The sequence below is a fragment of the Tenrec ecaudatus genome, chromosome 16, assembly GCF_050624435.1.
Source record: "Tenrec ecaudatus isolate mTenEca1 chromosome 16, mTenEca1.hap1, whole genome shotgun sequence".
Classification (NCBI taxonomy): Eukaryota; Metazoa; Chordata; class Mammalia; order Afrosoricida; family Tenrecidae; genus Tenrec; species Tenrec ecaudatus.
This window is the reverse complement of record NC_134545.1, coordinates 107,922,138-107,934,679: the sequence shown is the minus strand read 5'-3', so window position 1 is coordinate 107,934,679 and position 12,542 is coordinate 107,922,138. Positions and strand designations below refer to the sequence as shown.

Genomic DNA, 12,542 nt, shown 5'->3' with positions numbered 1-12,542 from the left:
GGGGGGGCGGCGTGACCCGGTGATCCTCAGTGGCGGGCAGTGCCAACTCTCCTCCCTCTCGCCCTAAGGTATGCAACAACCGGAAGCACTGCCACTGTGAGGCCCACTGGGCCCCTCCCTTCTGCGACAAGTTCGGCTTTGGAGGCAGCACCGACAGTGGGCCCACCAGACTAGCAGGTCTGTGAGGATAGCTGGAGGTGGGCGGGGTGAGGATCAGGGTGGGAGGGCTTCACAGGTGGAAAGCGAGCCTGTGTGGGCCCCAACACCTTCCCAATGCCGTCTCGTGCGGACTGGGCCCTTTGCAGGCCCCTCACTTCTGCTCTGACAGCAGGTCAGGCTGTGTCTGCTGAGACTGTTCTCAGCTAGGAAGATCCCGCCATGTGTGAGAATGGGCTCCATCTCTGAAGAACGCTGACGGAGGGAGGAGGGGCTGGTGGTGGTCACGGGGGTGGTGGTGAGGACAGGGGGAGTGGTGGCTAGGGTGATGGGGAGTAATGGTCATGGGGGTGATGGTAGTGGTGGCTAGGGTGACAGGGGAGTAGTGATTGTAGGGGGTGATGGGAGTGGTGGCTAGGGTGACAGGGGAGTAGTGATCGTAGGGGGTGATGGTAGTGGTGGCTAGGGTGACAGGGGAGTAGTGGTCATGGGGGGGTGATGGTAGTGGTGGCTAGGGTGACAGGGGAGTAGTGATCATGGGGGTGATGGTAGTGGTGGCTAGGGTGACAGGGGAGTAGTGGTCATGGGGGGGTGATGGTAGTGGTGGCTAGGGTGACAGGGGAGTAGTGGTCATGGGGGGGTGATGGTAGTGGTGGCTAGGGTGACAGGGGAGTAGTGGTCATGGGGGGGTGATGGTAGTGGTGGCTAGGGTGACAGGGGAGTAGTGATCATGGGGGTGATGGTAGTGGTGGCTAGGGTGACAGGGGAGTAGTGGTCATGGGGGGGTGATGGTAGTGGTGGCTAGGGTGACAGGGGAGTAGTGGTCATGGGGGTGATGGTAGTGGTGGCTAGGGTGACAGGGGAGTAGTGGTCATGGGGGTGATGGTAGTGGTGGCTAGGGTGACAGGGGAGTAGTGGTCATGGGGGTGATGGTAGTGGTGGCTAGGGTGACAGGGGAGTAGTGGTCATGGGGGTGATGGTAGTGGTGGCTAGGGTGACAGGGGAGTAGTGGTCATGGGGGTGATGGTAGTGGTGGCTAGGGTGACAGGGGAGTAGTGGTCATGGGGGTGATGGTAGTGGTGGCTAGGGTGACAGGGGAGTAGTGATCATAGGAGGTGATGGGAGTGGTGGCTAGGGTGACAGGGGAGTAGTGGTCATGGGGGTGATGGTAGTGGTGGCTAGGGTGACAGGGGAGTAGTGATCATGGGGGTGATGGTAGTGGTGGCTAGGGTGACAGGGGAGTAGTGGTCATGGGGGTGATGGTAGTGGTGGTAGCAGTAATGGTGATGAGGGAGTGGTGATTATGGGGCGCTGGTCTGGGTGGGAATGATGACAGTGATGGTGGTGGTTCCTGGTGAGACGAGTGAATATGGGGGAGGGGTGGTAGTGGCAATGGTCGTTGTGATATGGTGGCGGTAGTGGTTTGGGTGATAGGGGAGGAGTGATTATGGGCGGCTGGTGGAGGTAATGGTACCGATGGGAGTGGTGGCTGTGGTGCTGGAGCGGTGATTGTGGGTGTGCCGGAGGGCTTGGTCACGGGGACGGTGGTAGTCACAGGAAGTCGTGGCCGTGATGCTCACAGCAGTTGCACTCGTTTCCAGTCCTGAGTGATGATTCTGCTGGTCCGGGCTACGCAGTGTGTGTGCATCCCTTCATTCAGTCCTCGCAGTCGAAAGTAGGACGCGTGGTTCCTCCCTTAATGACCAGGAGCCTGAGGAAGTGTGGAGACTCCCCCCAGGGCCCATGGAGAAGACCAGCTCCCAGGCTCGCCGGGCACCTGAGACACCCCTGCTCCAGCTGTGGTTGGCCTCTCAGAGGTCTTGCCTCCTTGCAAGACCTTTACCAATGGTCTCCCAGTACCACGGGGCTTCAAAAAGTCTGTGGAAACTTGGGATTCAAAGCTATCATGGGATTGGCACTGGGGGGCCAGGCTGAGGCGGTCCGTCTGAGGGTCAGCATAGGTAGGTGCCCCCCACACATAGAGCTAGCGCCCGCAAGGGGCGAGCAGCACAGCGGCCAAGGCTGCCTGGGCCGAGTCCCTGAGCCCTGCTGCACAGGCTGACGGGCCTGACCACGCCTTCCCCACCGTCTCCATGGCAACAGACACAACAAGGCTCCCAGGCTGGGCCTTTGGGAGGGGGGCCAAGGAGAAGCCAAGCTCCAGCACAGCTGTAGCCACCTCACACAGGAGGCTGAGGTCCAGGTCAGCCTTCCGTGGGTAGAGAATGTCCTTCCCGGCTCCCTCTGTGACTGGCTGAGAGACCAGTCCCCCCGCCTTGTCCTCAGTCCCCTGCAGGGGCAGGAGAGAAGGGCAGGCCGTGGTCCCCGTCTCCTGCCTCACCCTCCAGTGTGGCTGACGAGGGGAGCATGCCGGGTACCAGGTCTTCTGTCGCCAGCAGGCCGGCCCAGCCACCCCTCCCACTCTTTGCTCAGGGACCCGCGTCTGGGTCTCTGCCATGTGGACACACGTGGCCATTGTTCAGGTTCGGTGAGCCTGCAGTCTGCAGCTCCTTTCTATTTCTACAACAGAATTCAGGGAAGGTTTGCAGAGAAGAAGGCGTGTGGTTTTACATTCTGTGGTTCATACCCCTTGTCCTCCTCAGCGGCAGTCCCTTCCACGTGCCCCTACTCACCCCACCACCCCCCCGCATCCTGTGGCCCCTGCCCGGGCCCATCCTTGGGTCAAGGCTGCCCTCCGCTTCCTGATCTCCCAAGGTGGTGGTTCCCCTTCTAGACCTATTGTCTTTCTCCTTGATGGTGTTGAGTTTCGCCCCATGTCTCTCCCTCCCTCTACCCGGGACCTTCTCAAGCCATCCCTTCCAGAACAGCTGGTGGTGGTCGCTGGGCACCATGTAGTTCTTCTGGTCTCAGGGTCCTGGAGACCGATACTCACGGGTCACCCCCATCCGCTGGGCTCTGTGTTCTCTTTGAGTCTGATCCCTCTTCCTTTCCCCCGACAGCGAGAGACCAGTAGTTACACCTCAGTTGTTTGCTCACAAGCTGTGCCGGCCACACTCACTACTCTGTGGAGGTAGACTGTGAGTTGATAGGCTGTTGGACCATGGAGTCCCCCCAAGACTGCAGTCCTGAGCCCCCAGGCCCAGTGGAGTCTGCGCTCTTACCTGTACCGATGAGAATGTCCACACTCGGTGGCAGGAGGGGCCTCGCACCCCAACCACGCATACCACCACTTCATAAAAGAGGGGTGGTTCTCGGTGCCCCCCCCAGGCCCCCACACACAGGAAAACAGGTGGTCAGGCCGTGACACTGGAGACAAGTGCTAGCTGGAGCCTCAGACATGGCCCACTGAAGCAAGTCTGGCTGATGGGGGCGCCGCTCTGACCCCTTCGCTTGGTTGCCATCCAAGTGAGCTTGGCCATAAATGCCCCGTCCAGCACCTCGCAGTCTCTCCGTCGAGGTGCCTGGAGGTGGGAGATCACCTGTTCCATTTCAGGTCGCCACAGCCTGACCCTTGGAGCCCTGGTGGCCACCCTGTGCCTTCTCGCTGCTGGGTCTGTGGTCTACCTCAAGAGGAAGACTCTGATACAGGTGCTGTTTACAAACAAGAAAAACACCATCGAGAAACTGAGGTACTGCCCAGCAAGTGTGCGGGTCACGTTTCCAGGGAGGGGGACTGGGGTCTGTTTTCCTTTGGGGAATTCTCTGCCAGGCCCGCCTTCCCTCACCGGAGGGGGTGCTCTCTACACACCTAAGCAGGGTGCTCGCTGGCCCCTCCACGGTCGTTTCTCCCGCCCTTACAACAGAAAACAATTTTTAACGGTGCGAGGCATGAGGATACTGCCATCCGGTTTAGGGAGGGGGGCAGTGAGGGAGGGGCTTTTGATTCAGAGGCACTACCACTTAAATGACTGTCATACAAACGTCCCCTGGATGTCTCTGGCTGCCTCTCCCAGAGTGGCGAGAACTAATTTAACAGGCTCGTGGTTTTGTGGAGAAAAATCAATACTTTTAATCTTGCAAGAGGGCTAGATCAGTTTTACTTTGCATGTTGACGAGGCTGAGCTAAAACTAGGTAGGTTTATTTTCCAAGCGCTGCTGGGAACAGGACGTGAAAAGTCAGCTGTGTCTTGCAGGTGTGTGCGGACGCCCCGGCCCAGCAGCAGCGCCCCACCTCCACAGGCTTGCCACCCCCTCAGCAAAGGCCCGACGGGGAAGCCACCTCCTGCCAGCACTCCAAAGGTCAGTGCTAAGTCAGCACAAGGCCTTGGCACCTGACCCCAGGTGGGGAGGGAGAAGGTCAAGGAGGTTAAGACAGAGCCAGCCGTCACCCACAAGGAGGGTGCCCAGGGTTGGGTGCTGGAGGGAGGCTCAGTGTGGTCCAGGAAGCTCCACTGCGTCTTGTTGGGGAGCCAGTGTCCCCTGCGTGGCACAGTATGGGGTCCATTGTGGGAAATGGTCCCTCCAACCCCAATAACCCAAATTTATCAGAATCCCAGAAACCCAACTGCCTCTTTGTCCCCAGCAAATGTGGGCCCTCCTGAGATTTCAGAATGCCTCCGACGGGGCTGTGGAAGCAGGGTTGGCCCTGCTCCTCCCTGGTGATTGTAAGAGGTTCGTGGTGCCCTGTGGCGTGCCCCCCATATGGCTGTGAAAATCTTTGTTCACCCCAGGGCTTCTAGGACCCGGCCCCTTCCCCCGAGGACCTCATGTCCCCTGGTGTCTCTAGGTTCTTTCAGTACCTCTAGTGCTCGCTCGCCTGTGTTCTCCTCACCAGACTGTGATGTATCCAGGGGAATGCCCCAATATTGGGCAGATTCAACCAGAGCCCAAATTATAACAGGAAACATGGCTGGAGAAAAATGACCCCATATGCACTCATCAATGGACTGTCCCCCTCGCTTGAAATAAGAAGACGAGAGGACTCGGTGAAGGCTGGGGCCCAGGGTAGCCTCTGTTCTGGGAGCAGTAGCCCCACTGGACTACTACCCCTGTCTGTCAGCAGGTTGGGGGATAATGTGTGTTGTGGTAACTCTGGAATGTCACTTGCAGGGACAGCAGTGCATGATGATAACAGCCAGCCACTGATGAAGGAACTGCTCATCCGTGGTGGCCAGACACGAAAAGTTTATATGCTGCCCCCAACCCCTTCCATGTCATCCCAGGAAATGCCAACGGAGGCAGTCCCACGGGGCAGGGCGGGGGTAGCCTGGGAAGCCGGGGCAGGAGCAGGAGGGGTGATGGAGGCAGTCATTGTCGTGCCTGCCCGTGTGGTGCAGGGTGGACACATGTCACCATTACCAAAGGGCACAGTTCAGCATGGACAATTTTTAAACCAGGTGGGTCTTGGAGAGAGAGAGAGAGAGAGAGAGAGAGATGTGAATGGAGCAAGCAGGGTGGGAGAGGGTGCACGGGTACCAGGCTCCATCCCACACAAAAGGACCCTGGCTTCCTGCAGCCCTGACTCGCCTCCTCCCGGGAGTCCCCTCCACGCCCACGGGATGCACAGACACTTCCTGTGTGGGTGCCTTTGCACTGGGTCTGCACCTTCCCCTGGGTTGGCCCCACCCAAAGGTGCCTGGTACCCGTCTGTTGACCGACTAAATCTGTTGTTGAGAAAAAGAACCCATAAACATATACCCTCTAGCTTTAGAGGGAGGAAGCACCTAGTCGGATTAGAGGTTGCGGTAAGTCAGAGTAGTTTCCTCTGGGCTGAAGCGGACCTCGTTGACAGCACGGGGCTCAGGGTGCAGAACAGCGCAATACAGAGCCTCCTCCCATCAAGAGGGCGGCAGCGTTTGGGGTGCCCCGGTGTGGACCATGGTGGTGATTGTGGGCTTCTGCGGCCCATGCAGTGCCCAAGCGCCTGGTGAGAGCATCTGAGGCAGCGTGCGGCTGGCAGTACGTGGCTCAGACACCCTTGGAACCGTGGTGCCCGTCCGCCCGCTCAGGCAGGACCCCCGGGCCCTCAGCGTGTAAAGAGCCGCAGCGTGCTGGGAGCTCAGTAAGGTGCAGCTTGCTGCCTTGCCCGCTCTCCACCTGCACCCCCTGGCTGCATCGCGGTGTCCTCTGCTTTGACCTTGCAGGGCCACCCCCGAAGACTGCTGCACTGCCGGCACATTGACATCAGCAGCCCCCTCAAAGCCACCGACGCCCCTCCGCCATCCAGTTCGCCTCCGAGAGTACTCCCGCCTCCCCACCAGGCTCCACGGGCCCCCAGCGTTCCCGCCAGACCCCTACCCACCAATGCCGCGCTCCGGCAGACCCAGGTACGCCTTCGGCTGCTCCTCTGCTGGGCATTCACGTCACGTCCGGGCTTTATTACCTGACAACAGGAGGGCCTGGACGAGTGACTTCACGCCTCAGGTTGAAAGGAGATCATGATTGGGCTGCTCAGATGATGAGCATGAGTCTGTTGGTCGGTCCGTGCGATGAGGCACTGCGTACAGTCCTGGGTTTATGCAGGAAGGAAGGATGCCGTCTATTTTGATTACTGTTGTCTGTTTTAAGAATGGTTGGGCGAGCGTGAAGCTTGTCACCCGCATGGAGTCACCTTGAGAGTATCAGGGGCTCTGTTAATAACCACTGACAGCCCTGAGCCACCCAAGATGGATGGTCACCTCGGGCATCGTGCTGGGCATCCTCTGCCGTATCGCATCTTCAGTGTGATGTAGGAGGAGCTTGCCGCCTGTTTGGTGTCTCAGGGACAGACACCTGTTGGGTGTCTCAGCCTTTTGGGTCTTGCCTTGTCATCTCTGGTGGTTTTGAGAAAGAACAGAGATGTGGCCCTGAACTTGACATCATTTCACAGTAGGAACTTGGGACAGGGGATTTGAAGGGGAAAAAAGACTAACAAGCATATGAAAAACACAGAAGACCAGGTACAAATCGTCACGGCTGTCACCATTAGATTTTCGTCTGGTGGTTTTTCTGCTTATGACTGCGTGTGTGTTTCAACATAATTTATATCCTTCTCTGCAGAGGGCTATAGGCTGCTTGCTTTTCTTTCATTTTTTGCTTTTAAATCATTCCCGTGTAACCATGGAGTTATAAAAATTTAAAAATGTCTTAACGACATAAAGTTTATAACTATTTGCTATTATAAACAGCTCCATTATGAATGTCTAGGCAGGTAAATTTAGAGCCTAATTATTCTCTGAGAAAAGTGTCCTGAAAGCAAAAATCGTTAGGTTAAAAAATGGTGTCTTGTTGTTAGACACAAGTGAGCTCCGGCTCATGTGCATCGCAAGCAATTGGCAGTCGGCTCCACGGTCAGCCCGTGGTCCTGTGCTGACCGGTGATCATTGAACTTCCCCAGTCTCCTCCCACCGATGAATCCCAAATCGATTCCCGTGGCTTCCATCCAGTGTGGTCCACCTACGTGTTGAAAAGGTATTAGTGAGGAATGTGAGGTGGGTCCTGCGGAATCTCTCCTGTGATTCCCAGCACCGTTCTTATCACCAGAGCCTGTTGTCAAACTGCTGCTCCTTCTCCATTGCCAGCGCTCTCCTCCCGGTCATCGGTAATTACACATGCATCCTGATTACAGGTCTGATCGCTTTCAAGCTGCAGAAACTGGCTTGAAAAAACCCTTCATCTCTTCCTCTTGGACATCACAAGGGTGCGGACATCGGGATAGCAGTTGCATTAACGGGTCTTCGGTATAGGTGTGGATAGTGTAGCCTCACCTCTCTGGACGGCCTTTGCAGTCTTGTTTGGACAGTGAGCGTGACCCCTTCTCTTCGATTTACTTTTCTCGTGAGTCAAAATTCTCATGAACGCCCATGCGTTCATCAGCCCTCACGCTGTCCATTTCATTTTTAACGACTCCAGTTTTCCCAGGTGTCCTCCTTCCTTAAGTAGTGATGTGTTTCTGGATGTTTCCAGGCGTCTCCTGAAGGAGAAAGCGAAGCATCCGCTCATCACACCGCTGCCTGAGCAGTACCATGGATGGGTGTGACGCTGCAGGGCCAACGGGTGTCAGTAGTTCACTACTTCAAGGGAGAATGTTTGTAGACACTTTTACCCCCTTTTAAGGCCCTTAATCATCTTCTTTTATGATCGACTCTCTCCCTAAAATATACTGCCCTTGAGTCGGTTCTGACCCACAGTGACCCTAGACATAGGGTTTCTGGCCCTCACTCTTGACCAGAGCTGTCTGCCTCATCGTTCTCTGCGGGAACAGCTGGGGGGTCTGTACCACCCACAAAGCCATTAGTACGCCCCCCGCCCCCCAGTTCCCTGGAATGTGTATGGATAAGTTACTCTGGGGGTTTCTGGCCCCTGACACCACCACCAAGCATTGAGGGCAGACTGCCAGAACCTCACATCCACAGAGGGTCGGGTTGGTTTGAACCACCGACCTTGTGGTTAGCAGCCCAGCAGCTTAACCCACAATACCACCAGGGCTCCTGTTGCGGTCCAGATATCTTAAGCATCACCTTTCCGAACATTAAGAGCCACCTGAGAGCTCTGGTGGCATGGCGGGTTACGAATTGAGCTCCTAACCACGAGGTCAGCAGTTTGAAACCACCAGCCATCCTGAGGGAGAACCATGAGGCTTCTCCCAGCCACCAAGAGTTACAGTCTCAGACACCCACAGGGGCAGTTCTGTCCCATAGGGTTGCTATGAGTCAGAATCAACTCAATCGCAGTGAGTTTGGGGTGGTTTTCCTTCCTGCGTTTGAGATGCCATGACTTGTTTTCGGTCATCAAACATAACTTTTAACAGTGTGAAACCAGAAGGATGTTGTTGTGTGTGTCATCAAAGCTGTTTCCCCCGCGCATTCTTCACCCTCTGTATCCCAGGTTCCTTTCCCCGGGCCACGTCTTTTCTGAGAAGCTTCCTGTCGCGGTGCCCCTCAGCTTTCCTTCATCCGAGAATACCTTCTCTTTCCCCTTTCTTCCCGAGGGAGACATTTGCGCTGGGTACGGAATTCTGGAGCAACCTTCATGTGCTTCAGCACTAGCAGGCTCCTGTCCTCGATCCTGCCGTCTGAAGGGATGAGGAACGTGCCCGCAGTCTGTGTCCCAGGGGTGGGCTGTGACCTTGCATTTATGGGGCGGAGGTGGAAACCAGGGCTCCGTGGGAAAGGAGGAGGGTGAGGGGGTGTAGGAGCAAATAATGTATGCTAAACCCCTAACCCCGACGCTGTGGTGGCCAGTGGGAGGCCTTCTCTAAGGCTCACCTAGAGAAAGGCAAGCACCTAGGGTCAAAATGCTTCCGTCTCGCTGGGCCACCCTTTCCCTGGCCCTTGGGCTAAAGACAGCAGGCTTTGCTTGGGTTTGAGGGTCTGTTTTATCCGTTTTACTAGCACTTAGTCCACATGTCACGTGATTCAATAGTTTGACCATATCAAGAAGAGCCATACAATCATTGCCACAAGCAGTTTTTAGTACTAACCCCACACACACCCCACGGTGAAATCGCTTTTAAAATGAGTTGTGTAATCACCATCAGTTCTAGCACTCCCCCTCTCACATACATTACTCCCCCAACCCCTCACTCTCCCTATGTCCCATTTACACCCCCTCCCCACCCCCCTATAAGCGCATGCAGCAGTCCCTACCCCTCTGCACCTACTCCATCTGTGCCTCACAGCCTGGAAACCCCAACAGAAACCGTAAAAGACAAAACAAAATGAGCTGATCAGGATGAAACAATAATAATTTAAGAGATAGAAATATAAATGATTACTAAAAAGAAAAGACCATCGTGAATAATAAAAATGCCAGGGAGGAAATGTTTGTCATGGAACAAGCAAGAAAAACTTGCATCTAGAACAATTTCAGGTGGGGCCAAGTTCAACCCAGTGTAGTCACAATTACAGTGATCTCTGTCCCCGACTTTGCCTGTGGCCAGAGGGGTCTGCCAGAGGCTTAATCTGACCACTCTGCAGATGGGTTTGGGGCCCCCACGCCCTCCACAGACTTCTACAAATTGGGTGTTCGCAGTCCAGGCTCTGATCCTTTGCCCTTTGTCCTATTGGAATTTTGTTATTGTTGTCTTTGGTTCACACAGGCTGGTGTGCTTCTTCCGGATGGACTGAGTTGACTCCTCAGTTAAATGGCTCCTTGTTTGAATACAAGCCTTTAAGATCCCAGACACTATTCAGATTGGTAGCCGGGCACCATCTGCTTTCTTCACCACACTTTGCTGTAGCACCTTATCTTCAGTGATCATGTCAGGGAGGTCAGTATCGAGCAGGGCCCTGTTACCAGAACTAACTGTGCTTGGATTGGGGCGAGGGTTCAGTGGGGCCCAGAGTCTGTCTGCTTGTCCCTGGGATGTGCACAACTCGGAGTGACTCTGGCGGTCATATTATGACCAATTCAAAGCCCCTGAAGACCAACTACCCCACCAACAGCAACAAACCAACTAGCAGAAAACAAAAACAAGTGATCTAAAGGCAGGAAAGCAAAAAGCCCATGGAAACAGAAAAGTAGAACACTGCCAGTCATCCCCCTGGGGTGTGAGTGCACTGTGACACCATCAGCTCTTCCAGTGACACACCACTGAGGACACTGCAGGGATGAGGGGCCTATGCCTGCACAGTTCCGCTGTGAACTACGCCCCGGGCATGGTCGCTCCACACCGTCCACTCATCTCCCATTCCATTGAGCTCTGGAAAACAATCCCAAGCTTGGGTTTTTAAGGTGGTTCATTGACATTTCTAGGTTGTGGCCTCTTCAGAGCCTGGGCCAAGATACTAAAGACAGAGAAACGAAATTGGGAGCCTGCCATTGGGTGGCTCTTGAGTCCGGTGGTCCCCAGCCAGTCCACTTCCATTTTGCCAACTCTGAGAGTCTTTTCTCAGTCGCTCACAGTGGCTTCGTTGCCGTTAGAACAGATGAGGGTGAAGTGTGCTTTACAGCACGTAGGAAAGCATTTAGACCAGTGCTCATCTGTTCACTAGTAGTGTGCTGGTAAACTGGCTCCCACCAAGAAGGAAGGTGGGAAGAAAGGAAATAAGTTAAGAGTAGGGGTTGGCTGTCGTGAGCTAGTGCCAGCCAGCCCCCACTGCCATTAACCCTATTCACCCTGGAGCCGGCTGTCGCTCCCCTGGCCTGTGGCTTCTGCCTGAGGGTTGGACCTGGGCATCCTGACTCGTCAGAGTTGCGTTTTCAAACAGACCATCGTAGTGAATCGTGTTCCCAGTTTGTCTTTGGATGTGTTCGACGTGCAGAAAACAGATCGGTGTCCAAGTAGTCCAGTCCTGAGTCTCTCCGCTTGTGGGTTCTCCGGTTCCACCCACGCCCGCAGGCTCCTGCCCGTTTCACTCGGCCTCAGCAGCGCCCATAACTCCTCTTGTTGCTTTTGTCGCTGCTGCTGACAGTTCCGCGCTGCACATTTCATCTCCCGAGCGGCCTTGGGTTTGGGTTGCCCTGGGTGGAGGGTGGGGGGCAAGTCTAGGCTTTGCTGGGCGGTGGGCTGACGTGGAAACTGGATGAACGCAGGGAGTCTTCAGAACATGCATCCGAACTCCACAAGTTTCACACGGATTCTGGGTGTCTGGGCCGCCAGAAGGCCCCTCCCCACGGGGTCCCCTACTCAGACCTGGGGCAGAGCTGGGGTTCCCTTTTCTCCCTGGAAGTTTCCCCCTTGCGCTGTGTCCAATGGTGACCGCCTCCAGCAGACCCAGGTGTCCAGAAGGGAGAGTTCCGCTTCCTGGCTTGCTTTCCCTTACAGAAAATCTCTCCAGAGGCTGCTGCTTCAAGATGTCTTTTAAAGCAGCACCCCACCACCCACCCGCCACCAAAAAAAGGAAAGTTTTCATTGTGCTTACCGAAGCTAAGGAAATGCTGCTCTTTTAAACATTCCACACTCTGGCTGTTGGGTCCATTCTGACTCTCAGGGCCCTGGAAGGGTGAGGCAGAACTGCCCATGGGATTCCCAAGGCTATGGACTTTTCGGGAGCCGGCTGCCAGGGCGCTCTCCCACAGAGAGATGGGAGGGTTGGCAGCCAGGGGCTGAAAAGTGCAGGCCCCGAGGATCCTTCCTCCAGGCCCTGTCTGTCTGGAGTTCCCACTGTCTCTCCATTGCCCATGGGGGGTGGAGAGGTGGATCCTGCTGAGTAATCCAGAACTTTTGTCCTCTAGAGCTCCCGCCACCACACCCCCAGCCTGCCAGCCCCCCCGCCTTCCCCCCGGATGGCACACACACAGCCTCACAGTCAGCCCTGCTGCGTCATCCGCCCAAATGTACAGTCTAAACATTCCAGAAGGACCCCACCGCCAGGCTCACAGCAGTGCCGGCCAACTCACATGGAAGGGGGGTGAGCGAGCTCTTCATAGAAAACATTTGATCATCATAAAAAGGCTCTCTTTGGTTTTTGTTTTTATTTTTAAATCAAGGCCAGATGGACCGACTTACTCATTGTCTTGTCTGCAATTCACCGTGCGGCGCGCCACTTCCTTCCCAGTGAGAG

General features: G+C 55.6%; 1 protein-coding gene across 3 annotated transcripts in view; it reads left to right on the top strand.

Annotated features, from left to right (window-relative positions):
* The window catches only part of ADAM12 (ADAM metallopeptidase domain 12), a 281,165-nt gene that overhangs the window by 246,897 nt on the left and 21,726 nt on the right, over positions 1-12,542 (top strand). For all 3 annotated transcript variants that reach the window (XM_075534458.1, XM_075534459.1, XM_075534460.1), the window contains 4 exons: positions 69-177; positions 3,611-3,746; positions 4,251-4,356; positions 6,201-6,383. In XM_075534458.1, the coding sequence (XP_075390573.1) occupies positions 69-177; positions 3,611-3,746; positions 4,251-4,356; positions 6,201-6,383 (534 nt within the window). The remainder of the gene's footprint in view (positions 1-68; positions 178-3,610; positions 3,747-4,250; positions 4,357-6,200; positions 6,384-12,542) is intronic.